General features: G+C 31.5%; 2 protein-coding genes across 4 annotated transcripts; both read left to right on the top strand.

Annotated features, from left to right (window-relative positions):
- The first annotated feature begins 6,980 nt into the window (after positions 1-6,980).
- Positions 6,981-19,601, top strand: LOC105133253 (alpha,alpha-trehalose-phosphate synthase [UDP-forming] 1-like). 3 transcript variants are annotated; one of them, XM_011037161.1, is made up of 18 exons: positions 6,981-7,338; positions 8,354-8,739; positions 8,932-9,029; positions 9,171-9,559; positions 10,670-10,784; positions 10,954-11,055; positions 11,342-11,492; positions 11,927-12,015; positions 12,661-12,709; positions 13,441-13,541; positions 14,079-14,266; positions 15,311-15,425; positions 15,846-16,022; positions 16,095-16,217; positions 16,303-16,390; positions 16,622-16,752; positions 16,855-16,953; positions 18,831-19,601. In XM_011037161.1, the coding sequence occupies exons 2-18, from the start codon at positions 8,376-8,378 to the stop codon at positions 19,209-19,211; spliced, it is 2,760 nt and encodes a 919-aa protein (XP_011035463.1). In that variant the 5' UTR covers positions 6,981-7,338; positions 8,354-8,375; the 3' UTR covers positions 19,212-19,601. The 3 variants fall into 3 exon arrangements, with proteins under 3 accessions (XP_011035463.1, XP_011035464.1, XP_011035465.1); XM_011037162.1 differs by having other exon boundaries at positions 16,855-16,948; positions 18,831-18,891; XM_011037163.1 differs by lacking the exon at positions 18,831-19,601 and having other exon boundaries at positions 16,325-16,390; positions 16,855-16,937.
- Positions 19,602-21,028: 1,427 nt separating this feature from the next.
- On the top strand, positions 21,029-21,731 carry LOC105133252 (uncharacterized). The gene has a single exon (XM_011037160.1). The coding sequence runs from the start codon at positions 21,130-21,132 to the stop codon at positions 21,565-21,567; it is 438 nt and encodes a 145-aa protein (XP_011035462.1). The 5' UTR covers positions 21,029-21,129; the 3' UTR covers positions 21,568-21,731.
- The last annotated feature ends 1,293 nt before the right edge of the window (positions 21,732-23,024 follow it).

Raw genomic sequence — 23,024 nt, 5'->3', positions numbered from 1 at the left:
TTTCTAATTAAATAAATATTAAAGAATGATAATAAAAAAATTAGCTTAAAACATGATAAAAAACCTAAATCAATCCTAGACAAACCTGATAAAGCTAGGTTGATTTTCAAAGTTTGCAATATGTGAGATCTTAGACACAAGTTTAACAAAGCTCAAATTCAAATTAATTAAATATTGAAGAATTAAATTAGATAAAAAAAATATCGCTCTTGAAAATCTTGCGAAGAAAAAAAAAATCAAATGAATGATAATGAAATCTATCAGAAAAAAAAAGCAACTTTAAAAATTATCTTAGACTATAAAAAATAGCAATAAAAAAATAAATCAAATTTGATAAAAAAAAATTGAATGACGATAAAATTGAAAGAAAAATCTAATTCCACAAATTATTTAAAAAACATATAACAAATAAAAGGTCTAAATAAAAAAGAAATAGAAGTTTAGTGATTGACTTGAAAAATCAGGTGGCAAGTCACAAATACCAAGAAAGAAAGAGGAAAGAAAGAATAAAACTATGATCGCTAGTGACAAACCGGACCTCTAATTAGTGCACACACCACATATCTAGGGACGAGATATAGAAAATATGTTGAAGCCACCCTAGAATGGATTTTTTAACCCCTAGAATCATCAGCATGTGTCGTTTGAAGATAATGGAGCGGTTAACAAATGCCTAACAAGCGATGGTCTTTTTTCTTAATTATTAAAATACTCAAATGTCTCCACCCAAACCCATTAATTACAAATAAAAAAAAAATATATGACACAAATACCCTTTAACCCAATTAATTACAAATAAAAAAACAATAATATGACACAAATACCCTTTTATCTGGAAGTTAAACTATTTAACACCAGGGTGTCAAGGTCTTTTTACTGTGCAACAATATTGAAAATAATGAAAAGGTCACCCATTTGCCTGTTAGTTTTTTTTTTTAATTCTAAGGATAAAAATGTTATTTTACTGTTTATTTTTAATTGAAATTACAAAACTAAACTTGTGTAAAAGTTTAAAAATTGATTTCTTTTAAGCGTAATGCTATAAAGTACAATACAAACATAAAATACCCATCCTGCCCCTAATAAATCTAGGAACACCAAAATTATCTTAATATAAAAACTATTTTAACCCCTGGAATATGGTAACAAGCTCCATTTTTTTTAAAGGCCAAGAAGGTGAAAACATTGTTTCTATTCATAGTTAACTATGTCTAGGTGAATAATGTTTTCTCCATCCTTTTTTTAATAATAAGTAATAAATTATGTAATACAAATAAAATATATTAATTTGTTAAAATATCTTCATTTTATTATTAACTAAATTTATCTTTTGTATTAAAAAATACAACAATAAAATATAATAAAATACTATTTATGAACCATGTTAAACCATGTTAAGCGACTAAAACTAGAGACTCTTACAAGTGTTTAGGTACTGAGGGATGAAGTGACTACTAAGTGTTATATATATATATATATAACATGTAGGGAAAACTTTGTAGTTTTTGTCACAAAATACTATGGATTCTTATAGTGTATTTCCATATTGTTTTCTCTCCCTTTGAACATATGATTTTTTTTTTGTTATGATTTTTTTTCAAATTATTTTTGTTGATTTTATTTTTTTAATACTGAGAAGGTTGAGAATTTACTTTTTTAATTTTTTTTATATAAGGTTAGAGTTATTTGTGGGTTTCTTGAAATAATCTAGCTAGGTTGGTCCAGTTTTCGGAATTGGTGTTTTATTTTTTAAAAAAAAATTGAATTTAACCTTTTTATATTCTATTTGTTCTCTTATATCATTCAAAAAATAGTTTTAGAAAAAAAATCATATTATTAAATTTTATGAAATAAAAAAAAATTAAAGATGTGGGGGAAATTAGTGTCCACCCAACGCCTATTGCAGTATGGATTACAATTATTAGTGATCTATGATGTTCTTCTTTCTTCTTTTTTTTGAATTTCCATTATAATTTTTTTCAAATCTATTTTTATAAATTTCATCTTTTAAAATTGAGATTCTTAATGATTTGTCTTCATAATTTGCTTCTTTTTATTTTTTTGTTATATGGGATTAACATGGATTATAGGTTTGCTAGGATAACCAGATTGCCCTGATTTACAGGTTTGATGAGTTTTTTATTTTAAATGAACTTGATTTTTTTATAGTCTATTTTTTCTCATATAATAATTTTTTTTAGAAAAAAGTCATATTATTAAACTTTATAAAGTAACAAAAAATTAAAAGGTGTGAGGAAACTACTATTCACCCATTTACACTCACTATGAATGATAATAGTAATCTATAATGTTTTATTTTCTTTATTTTTTCTTTTTCTTTTTGAATTTTTGTTATGATTTTTTTTGTCATTTTTTTTGTTGATTTTATCTTTTAATATTGGTATGGTTGAGAATTTGATTTCATAATTTATTTCCTTTTATTTTATCTTTTTATAATGTTAGCATGATTTGTGAGTTTGCTAAGATAACCTTGGTTGTCCTGATTTATAGGTTTAGTGGAGTGTCTTTTTTTTTTTTAATTCAACTTGACTTTTTTTATCATTTATTTCTTTATCATATAATTAAAAAAATAGTTTAAAAAAAAAAAGTTATATTATTAAACTTTATAAAGTCTATGAACCTATTCATAAGTTTTGCAGGTTGATTTGGCTCGTGGGTCTAGCAAGTTTAACTTTTTAAAGTTAGTTTTCTTTTTTTCATCTTTAGAGACTAAGTTAATTGAGAATTTAGTTTCATAATTGATATCATTTTGCCTTTTATGAGGTTATCCTGATATAAAAAAAATCTCAATATTGGGTTGATATTTGATTTTGTAATCGTTTATTTTTATTCGGGTTAACCTATTAAATTTGCAAATCATGCTAACCTTATAAAAAGACAAAATAAAAGGAAATAAATTATGAAATAAAATTCTCTACTATCATAATATTAAAAGATAAAATCAGCAAAAACAAATTTGAAAAAAAATCATAACAAAAATTCAAAAAAAAAGAAAAAAGAAAGAAAATAAAACATTATGAATTACTATTGTCATTCATATTGCAATATGTGTGAATGAATAGTGGTTTCCTTACACCTTTTAATTTTTTGGTACTTTATAAAGTCTAATAAAATGATGTTTTTGGGTTGATGTTCGATTTTGTAATCATCTATTTTTATTATTATCTAATTAAATAAAAATAGTTTTAAAAACAAAAAAAATTTTAATCTTAGTAGAGTTCAACCCAGTTCACAAATTTGGTATACAAGCCTAACTTACCCGATTCATAGGTTTGACAAATTTACCCATTGATATGATATGCTTTTTTTGCCTTTGGTCTTTTAATTATTTTTTTATTTTATCATTTAATATTATATTGGTTGGAAAATGAACTATATTATTGATTTTTATTTGATTTTAAGGGATAATTGTCTCAAATAAGTGTCTATTATTAAATTGGTGCTTAATTTTATGAATATCTATTTTTATTATATAATTAAATATATTTTTTTATAAAAAATTGTTAAACCCAATAAAGTCCATGACTCCAGTTATTAGTAGGTCGACGTCGATCTAATATGTTATTATCTTAATATTTTTTTAAAAAATTATTATCTTGAGGTTTTTTAATAGCTAAGTTATGTTTTTATCAACCATGAAGATTGTATTTAGATCTATAAAATCAATTAATTTAAGTCAAACTAGCTTTTATATTGTTTAATTAAACTTGAGTTAAATAAAAAGTTGAGTTAAGATATTTCAAAATTAACCTATTTGATTAGGTTTAATAATATTGTTCAAAACATTCTCCATGCTTTTAATATTTTTATACATTTTTAAAAAATTAGTCTAATATGCAGTGAAATTTTTTTTTTCAGGATGGATCCTATATTTATACGAAAGGAAAGGTAAAATTCGTATTAGATTTAATAACTTCTCACAAGGAATTTATAAAGCACTTGAAGGATAAACATTGACTTAATTCGTGTCTATGAGAACTAAATATAGGAGCTACCAAATAGGAAAGCACAAGTATTACTTTGACTGGAAATCCGTTGGAGTAACAAAATCTCAAACCCTCGATCACTCTCTCAGTATTTGCACGCAAATATTAAGCTAACCTTTTCCAAACTTATCCATCAATCTCTATTTATTTTACCCTTTTTAAAGAGAAAGAAAATCCATAATTTCTTACCATAGTAATAAGAATTAAGAAAAGAAGAAGATATATTACATATTGTCACAGGACGATGACGGGCTGACACGTTTTATGTGACTACTAAGAGATATTGCTGGGAAGGAAATTTTTTTTGTTTTAATTATAAAATTATGATTAAGGTAGAAAAATTGTCACTTAGTATTATAGTTATTATATCTTTATAGTTTACAAGAGTCCAGGTAAAGAACTGGTTATGCATTAAAAAAACGCATAACCTCCAGTGCACCCTACCTGAAATAAATTTCATTGTTATTTGATTGTTTTTCTAAGTTAAGTTTTTATTTATTGATTTTTTTCTAAGGTACATGGTAGATTTCCCTCTATGAAAAAGTCTTTACTTTACTGAGTTTAATCTTAATCTTTCTAAAGTCTGGATTTTAGAATAATATTATTTTATACTTTATCTATAATACTTGATGGTATATTCCACCATGTACTTTTACACCTCTCTAAATATTAAAAGTCTACATCTAAACCCTAATATAAAATGAATAATTAGTAATTTTTTTTGACATTTTAGCAAAATCTTAATGGATAATCATAAACTGATTGCGAAATCTATTTTGCAATTTAAAACATGAGAAATATATAGTTTTTGTTTTTTTAATGAAAATATTCTTGGAAAATTTTTAGGATTTGGTCGTATGCATGAAAATAAAATATTTTTTTAAAAGGAAATTAATTTAAAATTGTTGAGATTTTTTAATTTTAATTTTTTTTGAAACATTTTGGAGAAAACCGAGTATTTTAATACAAGATTTGCATCTTACAGCCAGATCTATATCTCACAATATAAATATATAGTCTAATATTATGCTAAATTGATAGAAAAATATACAAGAAAATCATAAAATTTTTTGAAGAAAGTTTTATATTTTTTTAATATTTAATATTATTATTATTATATATAGGGCTGAGCCTGACCTAGCCAATTAGGTTGAATCCAACTGAGTCGGGTTAGGTTCTAGCAGCCTAACAGACCTAGCCTTCTCTCTTTTTTTTTGGTGGGCTGGACTTGGCCCAGCCATTTGGGCTTGATTAGAAACGGGTCTAGCCTATCAAATTTAGAGAGAAAGCGACATTTGCATGCAAATCGCTTTAGGGTAAGTTTCAAGGGGAAAAAAAGGAAGAGCAAACTTGCTTGCCCAAAGGTGAAAAAAGACTGGTAGAGGAGGTGGAAATTTTCGCATGCACTCCTAGTATTGTAAGGAAGATTGTGCACTGTGGTCGGAGGTTGTGGTGATGTTGGAAGTGAAGAAAAATAGGGGGAAAGTGAGGGTGATAAAGGATGTGAAAATAAACTAGGGTAGAGATGATTTTTTTGCCAACTTTGCATACTGATTTCTTGATGTTTAAATTATAAAATTCACTTCTATTTATAAGGGATGGAAAAAAGATATTTTATCTTTAATGGTGCCAAATCCTAACCCCTGGTTTGGTTGGAAAGGATCCTAATCATTGATTCAAAACATGACCTAAAAAAGTTGGTTGTTAAAGGCTAATGTGGCTGGTCATTTATGTCGACGGTGTGACTGCTATGGTGTTAATCGGCCTAAATGGACCATACCGTGGTGTAGAGAAATGTCAAGTTATCAATTTGGTGTAGAAGTTGTCAAATTTGATGGAGAATAGAGATATAATGTACTTGCAAAGTAATTTTTTCTAAACTGTCATTTTATAGAGAATTAAAGAAGATTAACAATAATCAAAATGATATCATTTTAGTAAAGTTCACTGTGGTCATTAATTTTTAATTTATCTTATTTATATCTCTTATTGACTTTAAACTTTAAATGTTATGCAATTTAGTCCCTGGAAAATTTCAATTTTAGCCCTAGATTTTGGCATATTTTTTATTTTGGTCCTAGGTCTTGAATTTCTTCAATTTAACCCCTAATTAACTAGTAAATTTTAAATATTTTTTAATTTAACCCCTGATTTTAATCAATTAGGTCTTTATAGCTCAACGTCTTTTACAAATTGATCATTGACTGTAAATTTCTTCAATTTAATCCCTAAATGACCTAAAAATTTTGATTTTGTTGTGATTTTGCAGATGATTTCAATCAATTGACTTAACAAAAATTAAATTTGATTTCTTAAAATTCTAATATTCTCAATTAAGCCCAAATTGACATCCTAAACTTAATTTTCTTACCATTTAAGCCATTAATAAAACTAATTTAATCTATTTAAAGTATAATTAAGTCCTTGCATCTAATTAAATTCTTTAATTAGATACAAATTAATTCTTAAACATAATTAAATTTAATTTGATCAATGATTAAATCAAATGGCCTTTTAAAAATTTAATTATGTTATTAGATTCAGATTCATCTAATAATTATTTAATTTAAATTTGAATTTGCATTGTTTCTTCAATAATGAGTATACTAGAAGTACAATTAGTCTTCAAAATTCATTTAAAATTACAACTTAATTTTTTTATATATTTGAAATCCTTTTTAGCCTGCTTTCTCTAAGTTGTAAGCTTTTTATTTTATTTTTAATTTTTATTTTGAAATAAAAAAGAATTTGGAGGATGACCTCAAAACATTTATTACACGTATTCTTAACATATCACACACTAATTTTTAATGATAGGCAGCGCATAGTGATTATGAGCAAAGTTGTGATCACTATAGAATACATGCAATTATAAAGCTGCTGTGATTCTATATAGTAATGTCGAATTTATCGGCCAACCAGTTACACTCTAGTCTTTTGAATGGGGCTCCCCACAGCAGTTACAAGACCGAACCTGCCTGCATGGCCTTTCCTTTTGCATATAAAACCGGCTGTCTTAGTAATCCAATCTCTGGCAAACACATATCGTTGATTTGGATAATAAATCTTTTTTTTTTTTTAAATTTCTCTTCTCTCTCACTAAGATCGACACCATCATTTGCCCAGAGATTCTTGTGTTTATTCTCTCAGTGCTGACCACAACCCTCTAAAATATCGCTTTGGCCAACTTGCTTATCTCATCTCCATATGGCTCTTCTAAACGTTTCTTGTTTTACAAAACAACAGCACGTTGTACTATTTACTCTTATCAATATGGTTTTGAATGAGTGCTAAATCACCCGAAGAGATCTGCATTCTGTATAACAATCAGGTAAGTACAAGATAACATGTGGCTTTTCTTTCCTTTTTTCTTTTTTCTTTTTTCAATTCCAAGATTCTTTTTTTATTCTTGTTCTTGTGTTCTTTGTTTTTTTTTGGTCATGGAGGATTCTTATTTGTGTTGATGAAAATGGGTTTTGAATATTTTGATGTTCTGTTTGCTTGTCGATATTGTTCTCTCTTGTTAGCCCTCATATAATGGGTTTCGTTTCTTTCTTGTTGTTTTTGATCAGTGCATTTTTGTTATGTTTGGCATTGTAAATGGATTTGTTGGTGAATGTTCTTTTATTGCAACCGATCGAATGCCGTGGTATTTTTCATTAGAAGTTCAAAGCGGGTGTTTATGGACCCCACTTGTATGTTTTCTATCCTTTTGCTTCTGGTGTTTAGTTTTTTTTTTTTCCCAATCGATTCGCTAAGTTGGATATAATAGCAATTTTGCCATGTTTAAGTTTGCACATGACTATGTCCTTAGTCTTATCCGAACTATTGCAAGCAATGGATTTACAAGTTGTGGTCAATAGTTTATGTTTTTTAATTCGTTTCCGAATCTTTGCATGCCTAAACTCTTGGACAAGCCTGCATTTTACCAGTTTAGAATACAGCAATCTTTCCTTGGAGTTTAATCAGAGTATAACTGGTTTGCTGATAAATTCTACATAAATGTTTTTGCATGGTTATATCAAAAGTCTGATGGGGGATAGTAATTTAGTATATGATGATTGGCAAGGTCTGTATGAAGAGAGCACACAATTTCAATGATCAGGAGCTCTTTTTTTATGCTTTGTAAAACAATGCAATCATTCAAATATGCTGTAAACACTTGATAGGTTAATTATGAGTTTTTTCATGTCTTTGTACTCTTATATCTGTTTGGGCATGTTCGAGAAGGCACTTTTTGTTTATTTGTTTTCTAAATCAGTATCCCTTCTCTAAGTGGTTGTTGTAGAATAAGAGTTAGTTTACCTTGCCAAAGAGCACATTTAATGGGATGGCTTGACTTGCAGACTTTGGTGCAAAACAAGCCATATGTCAGGGAGCAAGTGTAATGTTGATCCTGCCACACCCAAAAGTAGAACAGAAAGGCTAATGAAGGAAAGAAATTTACGGAAATTAAACAGGGTGTTTAATCTGAATGAGAAAGCAGGAGATAGTTTGAGAGATGCAGATCTCTTTTCTAATGATTCGGCATTAACTGAAACTGAAAATTTTGCTTCACTTAATGAGGAAGAGTTGTCTGAAGGGATCGATGGATATGAAAGGCAAGATCAGAGGCTTCCTAAACAACGTTTATTGGTGGTTGCCAATAGGTTGCCCGTCTCTGCAGTTAGGCAGGGCAAGGATTCATGGCAACTTGAGATAAGTGTAGGTGGGCTAGTCAGTGCACTTTTGGGTAGGTGATACTTAAATTTCTTTCTCTAATCATCCTTTTAATTCCTTTTGTATATCAATGTGTATTGTCTTCTTTTCCGATATTTTCTGCTTGATTTAACATAATCATGTTACCCTTTTCTTTTATGTCCATGTATTTAAACCATTGGCACTGATTTTTAAGACAATTTGAAGTATTGTTATTTTCTTGAAGGTCTGAAGGAGTTTGATGCCAGGTGGATTGGTTGGGCTGGTGTAAATGTGCCTGATGAAATTGGACAAGAAGCACTAACTAAAGCTTTGGCTGAAAAGGTTCAAAAACCTTTTGTTGCATCTTGATGTTTCAATTCTTGTTCAACTATGATCTCAAACACTCTATAGATTATCGACTCTTCTCTCTGTAGTCTATGCTATGGTTCAGTTTTCTCCTTAATTTTGGTCTATTTTGTGCAGAAATGCATCCCAGTTTTCCTGGACGAAGACACTGTTCATCAGTATTATAATGGTTATTGTAACAACATAATATGGCCTCTTTTCCATTATCTTGGACTACCTCAAGAAGATCGCCTTTCAACCACCCGTAGTTTTCAATCTCAATTTGATGCTTATAAGAAGGCAAACCAAATGTTTGCTGATGTAGTGCACGAACATTATGAGGATGGTGATGTTGTTTGGTGCCACGATTACCACCTAATGTTTCTTCCCAGATGTCTGAAAGAGAAAAACAGCAACATCAAAGTCGGTTGGTTTCTTCACACTCCTTTTCCCTCCTCTGAAATACACAGGATGCTGCCATCTCGTAGAGACCTGTTGGAATCTGTTCTTGCAGCCGATTTAGTTGGGTAAGTTGTGAGTAGTGGAGTACGGCATTTTGAACTACCTGTTTCTACCAACTAATCATGTGCTCCATCCTGCTTCATATATTCCAGCACTGTATGCTGTATGCTTAAATTCATTCAAATTTATTGTCCCTTCAAGTTTGCTTCAGAGCACACATGGTGTTTTAGGAGTTGGACACCAGGCCTAGATTAAGTCCCCTAAAGAACTTAAATTCTTATTTTTGAGTGCCATCTTCTCTTTCTTCCTGTTTCTTACGTAACTTGTATGGAAACAGAAGATTAAACTCCATTTGTTTCATGACAAATGAAACCTTTGGAGTTGATGCTATTTCCTCTTGATCATTGTATGTGCTTCGTGATATGAACTGATACATTCCTGCTACGTCCAATAGGCTGGGGAAACATTTGACAGCTAAAAATTGTATGTTCATTGTGTGGAATGGCAATCTGATTCATAATCTAATCAACCTGGTTGATTTCAACAGATATGTTATAGATATTTTTCTACTCAAGTTGAAAGACATAAGTAAGAATAGTATAGATATCAATTGCATACAAATCCCAGAAAGTCATGCTAGCAGAGCCAATGTTTTCTGCAAGAAACCTACTAAACAAAGTATTTTAGGCTGTTGCCCTTGAAATGCAAAATCCGAGACTTGTTTTGGAATTTTGTATTATCACTGCTTGTTGCATAAGGTTAACATGTATGATTGAATAGTCAATCTTCTTACGCATCAGAAAATGTGGTCTGTGTCTCTGTTAGATGCAGATACTATAAGAAGCTGAATCCCTTTTAAATTGGAAAACTAAACAACACATGCAGATTTAGCATTTATAGGAAGTTTCTTACAAATGTTTAAGAACTCCAGGAACCTAAATTCCTGTCTGAACTGACCAATAGCTGTTGCTTTCTGTTCATCTCAATTTTCCTTGCTCCGATCCTACTCATAGGAGTAGATAATTTTACACGTGATTTGTGAACAAACTAGATATTCAATGTAGCTGCCAGGTTTAAGGAACCAAATTATCTCTTTGGAAAATTTGTTTCCGTGGTAATTATTTTGGTTTTCTTTTGATAATTAAGTTTCTAATTGCTGGCTTTTTTACTTTCAGTTTTCACACATATGATTATGCAAGACATTTTGTCAGTGCTTGCACTCGTATCCTTGGGCTTGAGGGTACACCTGAAGGAGTAGAGAATCAGGGAAAGCTGACTCGTGTAGCAGCGGTATATATTTTGCTGATAATTTTATTTCTCTTATCTGCAGACCTGCAAATATTTTGCTTATTAATTTAATACTAAATATGCTTCTTTAACTTTACTTATAAATCTGTTTCTCAACCCTTATTCTTCCTCATGATGGCACCATTTCGTTTATGGGAGATTGAAACTGCAGTTTCCTATTGGGATAGATTCCGATCGATTCATTCGAGCTCTGGAGCTCCCTCAGGTCCAGGATCACATAAAAGAACTGAAAGAAAGATTTGCTGGCAGAAAGGTTGGAACTTGAATTTTGGTCAATTTTCAGGCAATTCGGAGATTGTTGGCTTTTGTTTTTCTTTTCCTCTTGATCAACCCTTTTAATGCTCTTATATATTCACATGATCTTACTGATTTTCTTTTCATGATGTTTGAGCCAACATTTCATTACCGATTAATAGTATGAATAAATGCCTCTGTAAATTAAGTAATTTCTCCAACACTGGATTTATGCTTTCCTTAATATGTGCTTGCTAATGTTAGTTTGTTTATCTGGTTGCTTGTTTCGACTCATATGTGAGTAGGTAATGTTAGGCGTTGATCGTCTTGATATGATAAAGGGAATTCCCCAAAAGATATTGGCGTTTGAAGAGTTCCTTGAGGAAAATCCAGAGTGGCGTGATAAAGTAGTTTTGCTACAAATTGCTGTGCCAACAAGAACAGATGTTCCGGAATGTATGTGCTTTTTATAAAAATAAGCTGTTACCGGTGCTCTTTTATTCAATGTAACCAGCAAGCAAACTTTCTTCTATCCCACTTATACTGGCATGGAATTGACTAAGTGATGCATGGAACCCCAAGAGATTGTCAATTTCCAGTGGTTTAATAGGGATTTAGGGTTGTGGTTTGTTAGTGATCACTAAAAAAAAGACAAGAAATTCTGAAACGAATTGAGATTCTGCGGATTAATTTTAATCTTGGGCTTTCAGATCATTGCCAACTGTAAGAAATCTAGTTTTGTGGTGGTTTAATGAACCCAGAAATAGTGCCTCGTGGTTGTAGTATCAACTATTAAGGTTCTAAGTTTAAACATTGGCTTCCCAATGAGTTCTATACCATTTTGAGGTCTCTGTTACCACCCTTACTCTTTCTTTTTTTGTCTTTGACAGATCAAAAGCTTTCTAGCCAGGTCCATGAGATTGTTGGGCGCATCAATGGGAGATTTGGGACTCTCACTGCGGTTCCAATACATCATCTGGTTTGCTTTTACCTTATGAACCATGATATTTGTCACTGGAATCAGTTTATGAATGGAATCAAAAGTTCCTTGTAATAAATGAAATTACATATACCTTACTGGTGGAAATTAAAGTATGGAAGAGTGGACTTCCAAATCCAGACAAGCTTCTTTGTTTGAGAAAAAACCTATGATTAAATCAAGTAGCCTGAATGAAAAGTATTTAGTATCAGAATAACTTACAAAGCTTAGTCCTGGACAGACTATGTGAAGAAAACGTGTAGCCTAACCAAATCAATTTAAATTTGAGGAATGGTGGTGTATCAAAACTTCTTTCATCCACCAAACTACTCTTGTTTCCTGTATTATTTTCTTGTTCATGGAAGCTTGAATTATCACATGCTAATAGTTTAGTAATCGTTTTTCTTATATGGTGGATTTTATGAATTTCATTGTGAATACTGGGATAAATGCTTCTATTGAGAAATATGTGGAAGCTCTATGAGTTAAAATGTTTCAATTGTTCTGCACCGTGTCAATCTAGTGTAGAAATTTGAAATTAGGTGAAAAATGCATCATGGTGATAATTATGGATTGATTAATCTCTCTTATGACCATTGCTTGCTAAGTTTTTCCTAAATTTCTGCATTTTCTTCTCTTTTCCAGGATCGCTCTCTTGACTTTCATGCGTTATGTGCGCTATATGCTGTTACTGGTACCTATTTATAGGCATTTTATAGTTCTTTTTTTTTTTTTTTTATGGAATGTTACACTGGATTAGATATTATCATTTTTGTGAATAATGTTCTTGAGCCCTCTAAAGAGGATGGATGAACTGCTAAAATTGTTGAAATAAACGAGCAGGAAAACTTTTGCTGCCAGTAAAATGTGGAATGAGATATTCCATCTGGTTTATGCCTTCATTCTTATGGGGTATAATTTTATTTTGTTCTTTTCCTTCATTGATAACCCCCTCTCTTTTGGAGGAGATGGGGGAGGGCAATGTCATGTCCTATTATGCAGTCCTACGACTTTCTAAGTGTTCATCTATAATGCCTTCTACAGTTTTGCAAGAATATGCAACCAACAAATGCTTGCATTATGAGTTACATAGCAAAGTAGGTGATCATCTTGAATGCTATTGTGTAAAATGTTTGAAGAAATATGAACTAACTGCATAACAGGTCCAGCATGCATAATTTTCCTCCACAGTCGATAACTGAACGTGGAATCATGTGAAATTTTTACAAAAGCGACATTAATATTTGGAGCTGCATTTGTGGATATAAACATAATGTATCTGCAAGCATTTACATATTTAGTTTAATGAGGATTTGTCTAGCTGGCCTTCAATAAGAAGCTCAATCCGTCATAGTTAGATGGTTTTGGGAGGGTAAATTTAATTTCAGGCTTATCAATACATTAACATTATTTTTTCTAATCCAGATGTGGCGCTTATTACGTCTTTAAGAGATGGAATGAATCTTGTAAGCTATGAGTTTGTTGCCTGCCAAGCTTCCAAGAAAGGGGTGCTCATTCTGAGTGAGGTAATTAAAACTCAGCAATGCCTTTGAGATCATGTTCATCCAAGAGGACTGAAAGCTTAAGAAATCCAACTATCCTGCTCTATTTTATTTTTCAGTTCTTGTGAAGTAATTTAACATAGAAAATGCAGGCAGCCTTTTTTTATTTTTGCAGAGGGTTGAAATAACATATTTTTCTCATTCATTACTGGAAGTTTGTCAGTGTCTAGGAGGAATCTAAGATTGGAGAGTTATGTTTTTGCTCTGTCAAACATGACAAGAACCTAGAGTTAACATTGTATATGGGGTTCTAGATGATCAATAACCACCAATGGTGGTTGAGACAAAATCTTTGGATCATCCAGAAGGTATTTGAATGAGTTGCTGAATTCCTATTGAAACAAGGTGAACATGAAGTCTAGCAGCTACAAGGTTCCCTTTGTGATGGTATACAGTACCATCTTATGTGTATATTCCAGGGATAGTCTCTTGCTTCTGTTAGGATTTTTGGATAAAGAATAGAAACAGAAGAACACATTGATTATGCTTTGAATATGCCAGTTTGCAGGTGCAGCTCAGTCTCTTGGCGCTGGAGCCCTCTTGGTGAATCCATGGAATATTGCAGAAGTTGCTGCTTCAATTAGTCAGGCTTTGAATATGCCAGCTGATGAAAGAGAAAAAATGCATCAGCATAACTTCATGCATGTGACAACACACACATCACAAGAGTGGGCTGCTACTTTTGTAAGGTATTCACCATATTGTGTTGCTGCAAATATTGTGGAACCTAATGGAAGAAAGAGAAATTCAAGCCTATGCAATTTTCCATAATCTTATATCTGGTGATATTATTAATATTAAATTACTACTAATTTACATTTCTCAATAGGGATTCTTTCACCCTTCCTTCACGGTAATACTTTAGTGTCGGTCACCTAGAAGTATTTAGCCTTGCAAGGTGGTCCTTGCTAATTCATTCAACTTGTTGCATGATATCGTTTCCCCGCATTTCCACTTCTGAATAATCTATGAGTAGTATACTCATAATTGTTGGAGGTCTGATTAGTGTAAATTAGTAGTAATTTAATATTACCAGATATTAGATTCTGGAAAAGTGAACACGCTTGAATTTCACTTTCTTCCATTATTTTTCAATCTTTCCTTGTGACGAGAAACTAGGATCTCTCATTTATCATCAAGTTCTTAATTTCTAAAATCTTTCAGATTATTACTTTTTTTCTTTTTTCAAAGGAGGTTATAACTCATGTAATATGGCATTTATCTAACAAGAAAAATTACTTTTGTAACTTCTAGCTGCTTTAATGGATTAAAGGCTATTTTTAACGTCCAAATTGGTTTATTTGGTTGGAGAAACTTTAAAATTGTTTTAAGACAAGAATTTTTGTCCGCGGTCACGTTCCATCATCGTGTCAATGAGGATATCGATGAAGCGTAAGTGATATATATTATCTCTCAACAACAGGATTGCTTAGTGGAGACATTTTCTGTGTCGGGAAATAGAAGTTTAATATTTAAAAATTAAACGGGAACACGTAGTGATTCGTTAATATTGTTTTGTTGATGTAGTGGTTTTACATGACTTGATTTGTTTTAAAATGTTCCATGGGGAATATGATTTAGCACAATAAATGGGAAATGGGGATTCATATGGCTGTATTGGTGACTATTATTTTAGTTTGTTCAATGAAACAAGTATTTTTATATATATTTTATGAAGTCTATTGGAACATTTGGCCTCTTTTACTTTAATTTTGAAGTTCTCCTTTCTGTAGTGAACTAAATGATACCATTATTGAAGCCCAACTAAGGACAAGACAAGTTCCCTTCCTTCCTGTCAAAGTTGCAGTTGAACGATATTTGCAATCCAATAATCGTTTGCTTATGCTGGTATGCTGTTTTACATTCAACTATGAGGATGAATTACCTGAAGCACTTCAATTATGGCACCTTTTCATATAAGTTTTGGAACTTCTTTCCTATCTCTTGTTCTCCTATGACATAAAGTTACGTATAGCTGATGTACCGATAAATGGGAAGTTGCTTCAAAATGCTGTTTGTTTTTGTAAGTCTTCGCAATGCTGTTAATAACATAAAGGAAAGGTTACAATTAAATGAATTCTAAGGCACGTTTCTCCTTTCAATAAAATGCTTTAATATGAGGAATTCCATTAAGTTCATATGCGTTTAGTATGTCCTATTCACATGTGTGGATTTCTGGAAGTGTGTACAAACAATCTATTTTTAATTTCATGAAGTATAGTTGTTTTCGATTATTTTTATCATTATTTCTGTACATCATTATTGCAGGGTTTCAATGCAACTTTAACTGAACCAGCAAGCACTCAAGGAGTTAGAGGCGGTCATATTAGAGAGCTGCAATCTAGATTGCACCTGGAAATAAAAGAAACCTTGAAAAAACTTTGTGATGATCGTAGAACAAACATTGTTATTCTCAGTGGAAGTGATAGAGCTGTCCTGGATGATGTATTCTCATATCTTTAGTTACCCTTTTCTTGCCTCCATATTATGCCTTTGAACTAACAACTTCTTATACAGAATTTTCGAGAATACAATTTGTGGTTGGCAGCAGAAAATGGGATGTTTTTACGCCATAGTACAGGAGAATGGATGACAACAATGCCAGAAAATTTGAATATGGATTGGGTTGACAGTGTTAAGGTTAATATATCATACCTTAAAACTTAGTACTTTCCATGACAGGTTCTCTAGACTCTAAATGCCAGATGCTAATTCATGATTTCAGCATGTTTTCGAGTATTTTACAGAAAGAACACCTGGATCTCATTTTGAGCTTCGTGAAACTTCACTTGTATGGAAATACAAGTATGCAGGTACTTAACCGCTTTTTTTTTTTTTTAGTTCTCTCTTTTTCTAAACTTTCAAGTTTGAACTTTTGCATGCACAAATTTGTGTGCATCTGTTGTACTGTGTGTCATCTCTTACATGCACATATGCACAGACATTTAAGTTCTGAATAGCATGGGATCACACTTTGTCATGATGATGTCCTAACAACAACATTTCTTTTTCCTTTTATTTTCTTAAATATTTAAATCTTTTAGAGAGTCATTTTGGAAAGCTTCAATCAAAGGATATGCTACAGCATCTCTGGACTGGTCCTATTTCAAACGCAGCTGTTGATGTTGTCCAAGGTGATCGATCTGTTGAGGTTCGATCTGTTGGTGTGACAAAGGTATACACAACAGGATTAGCTGCTGTACACCGCATACCTGCTTTGTGACCTTTTCAGATTGACTTGTTTGTCTTTCCCATGGATATTTTCATTTACATACAGGGAGCAGCAATTGATCGTATTTTAGGGGAAATAGTTCGTAACAAGGGAATGAAATCGCCGATTGATTATGTCCTTTGTGCTGGGCACTTTCTAAGTAAGGTCTGTTTTCCTACACATAATCTTTGAGCAGGTTTTACTTTGCCAAATGTATTAATATTTGAGATATGATAAGCATCCAATTTAATTTTATATTCTATATTTTTTTTAACTAGTAACACTGATGTTGAACCACGCAAACAAGATCACTATAGATAGTTAATTCAGAACATAAATCAAAATCACCAACAAGGAGACACTTGATTTTGAAGAGACCAAACCATGAGAGACACTGGACCCTGGGAATTCAACATCTTTATTTCAACAATAATAGTATGCTTTGAAAAACTAATGTCTCGGTGTTTATTTATATGCCTCAAACCAAACAAAATGGGAAAACCTAATAAATCTTAATTCAATAGGGAAACTAAAATTCTAATCTAACTAATAAATAATAAATACTAATATCCTTGAGTAATAAAATATAGAATAATGATACAGTATTAAAATTCCTAAATAAATATTAATTCTTATTGTTGTCCTTCATTTCATCCCCATCATTCTCTCTTGGTTAAAAGTTGACATCGAGTAGCTTTGACAACAACTTCTCGATTCTCTAACTTCAGCTCTGCTTGGTCATGTTCAATCTCTTCACCTGTAGTCAGGTTGTCACTAGACTCCAATGGTTTGGATTGGACATAGTTATCAATGAGAACTTTATTATAGTGATCAATAGGAAAGCCTAATTGCACTGCTTTATATAAGGAGTAAGCTTGAAATGCATTTGATAAGAACACTCTCAACTAGCTTAAGTGCACTATATGAGACAACTTAGTTATCCAATCTCATATTTATCTAAAAGAAGAAAGACTAGTTCCATTGGAATTTCATCAAATTCCTTGAAAATCTCAAACATCATAGACTCCATGTGCAAGAACATACCTTTGGGATAGCTGTTTATAATGGAACTTGTCAAAAAAACACCTGAGCATATTCCCAAGCAGAGTTACATTTGAGATCTAGCATCGAAAGATAAAGTTTAGCCCTGACAATAATTTCAATTATCCAAGTGTGCTTACGAACCAATCGACTTGAAGTATTAGAGGCATCTTTTAATACTGCTAAAATAAGCTGAAAAATCTCCATCATCTGGCCATCACTATAAGGAGCATCTAGCTAGGGCAGTTGTACTCAAAACCTGACTCAAGCTAGTGGCAACAGAAACTTTAGCATCCATGCTCAAGTTAGTTAAAAGTTCCTTAGACACTAATGCCTCTATAGCGGGATTTGATGCCATTCTCATGGAACTAGATAGAAATTGGTCGTCTTTCACTAATCCATTCGCAAATCGATCATGCCAATAAAGCACGTCCATAGAAGATGGAGACCAAAGAGTTTCTTAGCCAGCCACATATTTATCTTCCTCTAACTTTTTATCCTTTGAATACTTGTTTTTTAAACCATACACTAAACTGCCATTACCTCAAATCCAAAGCTTTTTGTTGAATCAGTGGTTAAAACAGCAGCTTATAATGGGTCTTGCGATGCAAACGATTGTCTTCTTCATGGCAGCAGGATGGTGCCGTTTACTCCAAATTAACCCACCAGAACAGCCCATGTTTTAGTTACATCGGGTTTGCTATTTCTATTGTATCCTTTGAAAGTTTATGATCCAGTTCCACACACAGTGCTCCCTTTTCTTTTATTTTCTTTTCAACCTTGAAGCATGTTCTACCAGCTGCCATTCACTATAATCAGGTCTAAGATACATCCAAGTCGCATTAACTATTTTGCGGAATGTCCTACTCTCAAGACTATACCAAAACATTGCATTGTCTGTTCTATTCAGATGCATGGATGCATATAAACACGCTACTTCTACTGAAATACAAATATCAGAAATTAATGGTTTTTTTTTTTTTTGGAATTTATTGCTTCAGGATGAAGATGTCTATACATTTTTTGAGCCAGAGCTTCCTTGTGAATCACTAGCATTAGCACGAACCAGGTCACTAGATCCTGCGAGGACATCTATTTCAATGATTCCAGACAGTACAAACCAAGTCAAGGCTCATCAGTTAAGGAAACAACGCTCATTGTCAACTTTGGAAAGGAGTAATTATCGAAGTGCTGCTTGGCGGCCTATAGTTCATGATAGAATGTCATTGCCAGAGGGCTCATCTGTACTTGATCTCAAGGCTGAGAATTTCTTCTCGTGTACTGTTTCCCGGAAGCAATCGGATGCTCGATATCTCCTTCAGTCATCAGATAATGTTGGCACACTTATAAAAGAGCTGGCAGAGTCTAAATCACCAAATTGATTCAATTTTACTGGTTTTCTTGGGGCTGTAATTCAGAGGCTTGAGAGACTAGAGAGTATCCTGGCGATTATTGGTACTGGACCTGGCAGAGGTTCCATGATCAAGTTGATGATTCAAGCTATCCTTCTTCCCTAGTTGGTTCAGTTGAGAAATTTTGAGAACCTGACAGAGGATCTAGAGATCAAGGATTGATGATTTTTGGCATCTGCTAGATATGTTAGTCTCTCCCATGTCCCAACTACCTTCTTGTAGGCACTCCCTTACCATACAATTGCTGCCTGAATAGTCCCTGGACAGTTTAGAGTAAAAAGCGGTATAAAGAAAAGGCAAAACATTCTTTTTTCTTAGTTGAGTGACATCAAAGGTAGCAGCTAGAAGTTACATGATTTGCAGAAATTTGGGGTGTTTTTTCCCTTCTAACACACTTTGAAAAATATTTTAATGGTTAAAAATTTATTTGAAAAATAGCACAAAATATACAGTTTTCACCGCAAGTTTTAAAATACTATAGTTTTCAGCTACGAGTTTTGAAAAAAAAATGCAGGTGAGAACTGCTATTTTTAGAAATCATAGGTGGGAAATGTAGTTTTTTAAATCCTAACTTTAATCTTAAATTTTAACTCTAACTAAATCCTAAGTAACCCCAAATGCCGACCCTAAACTACCTTAATCTCAAATTTTAGCCCGAAACTTCAAATTCAAACACTAACCTTAATCTTAACTAACACCAAATGCAAATCCTGAAAAGTATTCTAATCTCAATTCAGACATAACAATGTTGCTTTTATTTACTTGGAAGTGGAACAAATTAAAAAATAATAATCGCAATCCCTTGTTATTTGGCTGGTCATATATTAGTTAAGGAACTTTATGTAGTGTAAAAAGTAGTTATGTATAACTATTTGCCATGCCAAAATTATACCTACAAGGCCAAAAATATTGTAAACAACCGACAAATATTCATATGTAAATCATAATTAACAATAATTCACTGTGATGATACGTTTCATAATGAACTGTAACGGTGATGATATTGGTGGCTATGGATAGAAAAATATTTAACATGAATTTGCCGCATGAATCATGAAAAAAGAAATAAGTAATTATTTAGAAATTATGGAAAATATGTAGATGACATAATAAGAAATAAGTTATCAAAAAAGAATGATGAAAAAAGACAAATGAGTCAAAATAGAGCATAAAAATACATATGATGGAAAAGATATGAATGAGTAAAGATAAATGAGTCAAATAAAGGGTTGAAAAATATATAAATAAGTTATCAAATAAAAAAGAATTGACTAGATTTTTAAGGTATTTATGATGGTGATAATCTTACATGTAAAGTGAAGAAAGCTTATGGGAAACCGAAAGAAAAGGAAATAAATGAAATTAAAATTAATAGACGTTTTATATGTTTTCTTGAAAGGATTTGTGTAATTCAAGAGTAGTAAATAATTTATAAAAATAATTTTTTTTTAACTTCACTTTTTAATTTTTTTTATTTATCAAATTTAATTTATATTATTTTAATTGATATTTATTTTACATAAAATAATTTATAAAATTAAATTTTTTTTAATTTTATTTTTTATAAACTTTGTTACCTTTTAGATTTGGTCTCTACTTTTTTAATAAATTTAATAAATAAATTAAAAAATTAAAAAAATATTTTTTTGATGAAATAACTCAATACTAAAAACTATTTATCAACTTATTTTTTATAATATTATTTAACATAAAAAAATCAACTTTTTGAAAATTTATTTTTTTATTGAAATTAGTTTTTTTTTTCACCGAGATGGATAGATAACAAAAAAGGAGAACACCTAAATATCCCCTTAATCAAGAGGAACTCAACACTTCTTTTCTTGCTTCTTTAAGTTCTCTGGAAAAGCGACGCCAAGCAAATCCCAAAATGACTTCTCAACATATCGCAACCCACAGAGAAAAAGCAGAGATCCACACCGGCGAGTCTCTCTGCAAGCAGCAGTCCTTGGAACTCCTCGAAGAGATCCACCTCCCTATGGGTCTCCTCCCACTTGACAACATCATTGAGGTGGGTTATAACCGCACTACCGGGTTCGTTTGGTTGAGGCAAAAGAAGAGAAAAGATCACAGATTCCTTAAGATCGGACGCCAAGTATCTTATGATACGGAGGTGACAGCTTTCGTCGAGAACCGTCGGATGCGGAGACTGACTGGGGTCAAGACCAAGGAGCTTTTGATTTGGGTGTCCATCTCGGATATTTATGTTGATGAGAAGGATTTGGAGAAAATAACGTTTGGTAATCCGACAGGGATCTCCAGGACTTTTCCTGTTTCGGCTTTTGAGCTTGAGGAGGGCAAGAATTGAGGTTTCTTTCGTTACATTGGGTTTTAATTGTTTTAGGATTTTCAGAAATCCGAGGATTCACGTCTGTGTTTTTAAGATGGTTTTATTTTGGACTGAATAATAGTATTTAATATGCTTTTTACGCAGTTCAATTTTATTTAATGAGATTGATTTATGTTATGCCTGCTTTTTTGCGCCATCGCTTTGGCAGGTGATGTTTTTAGGTGAGTTTGATGCTTAGCTTGAAGATAGATATGCAAATTTATTTATTTATTTATTATTATTATTTAATGTCCACTGGATTTGGAAATCAAATCAATTTTGGATGGAAAATTAATTGGCTTGGGCATGCATATTCTTAGTCCCTGAAAACATATTAGTTTTATAGTTTGCTAAGCTGAGACCTGACCGACAGAGAATGATTTTCATTTGGTGATTTGTCTTGTCTAAAGGCTTTGTTCGGTTTGGTCAAGGTAGATAATGCTATACAAACACTAGAAATGGGCCGACAAAAGTTTTACATATCAATTTGTTTAGAAATTAGCATGAAAATATTATTTGCTAGTTGTTGTTGTTGTTTTTTTTTTTTTTTTCCACGTAGTCCTTTTGTATCAATGTCATGTTTGATAAGTCTAGCTATTGTTCATAGCAACAATGTGGCCTTTTGTATTGTTATAGTGTTGGAGTTTCGTGTTATTCATATTATAATAATATAAGGAGATGACTGCATTATAAATCCTAATATAAATTGAACTATACTATTATCTTTATATTGATAATCACATGAATCTATATTAATTTACAAATAATGATTAATTTACTGTATTGAAAGTTTTCACAGAGAAATCTACTAAGAACACCCACATTAAATATAACTAAATCAACCACACTAAATAAAACTAAACCTTCTTGTCAATTATAAGAACTTTTGTTTCTATGTTAGATCACTTTTCTTTATCATAATTCCAAGCAAAACAATCTTTATAAATGTATAACAATGACACCAATTCCTTTTGAAGTTTTTCTAGTATAATTGCACTTATAAAAATTAGTTTAAGCTTATCTTTAGTTAATAAGTTAACTTCAATTAACTTGCCTTGAATTTCAACTTGTCCATAATCCATCTTTTGAGGTGTTAAAGGAAGACTTATTATATCTGTTCACATTAATTGAAAATGTTAATTTGATTCTATTAAACAAATTTTGTTATGGTGCTAGTACTTTAACATGCTTATTCAGAAATGTCCAAATATGTTTTTTATAACTTGATTTTTGACCTCTAATTCTATAATATTTTCTAAAAGTCCCAAAAAACAAAATTTTTATTTTAAATGTTTTTGATTAGTACTTAAAAGTGCATTTTTATCATGGTTTTATATCATCATTTTGCACTTGAAGTATCAATAACTCCTTAACCAAAGCATGTTTTATAATAATATATCTAATAATATAAGATACATTTAATTTGTGGTAAATGT

The sequence above is a fragment of the Populus euphratica genome, unplaced genomic scaffold, assembly GCF_000495115.2.
Source record: "Populus euphratica unplaced genomic scaffold, PopEup_1.0 scaffold110.1, whole genome shotgun sequence".
In the NCBI taxonomy this organism is placed as follows: Eukaryota; Viridiplantae; Streptophyta; class Magnoliopsida; order Malpighiales; family Salicaceae; genus Populus; species Populus euphratica.
Note: the sequence above shows the minus strand (reverse complement) of the source record. Positions and strands in the feature narration are given on the sequence as shown.

What these genes read in the sequence shown, in the direction of transcription:
- LOC105133253 (XM_011037161.1), top strand. Translation starts at nt 8,376, where the DNA reads ATGTCAGGGAGCAAGTGTAATGTTGATCCTGCCACACCCAAAAGTAGA. An exon ending in ATAATCGTTTGCTTATGCTG is followed by an intron (nt 15,426 to 15,845) that starts GTATGCTGTTTT and finishes TCATTATTGCAG; the next exon opens with GGTTTCAATGCAACTTTAAC. An exon ending in CTGGGCACTTTCTAAGTAAG is followed by an intron (nt 16,954 to 18,830) that starts GTCTGTTTTCCT and finishes TTATTGCTTCAG; the next exon opens with GATGAAGATGTCTATACATT.
- LOC105133252 (XM_011037160.1), top strand. Translation starts at nt 21,130, where the DNA reads ATGACTTCTCAACATATCGCAACCCACAGAGAAAAAGCAGAGATCCAC.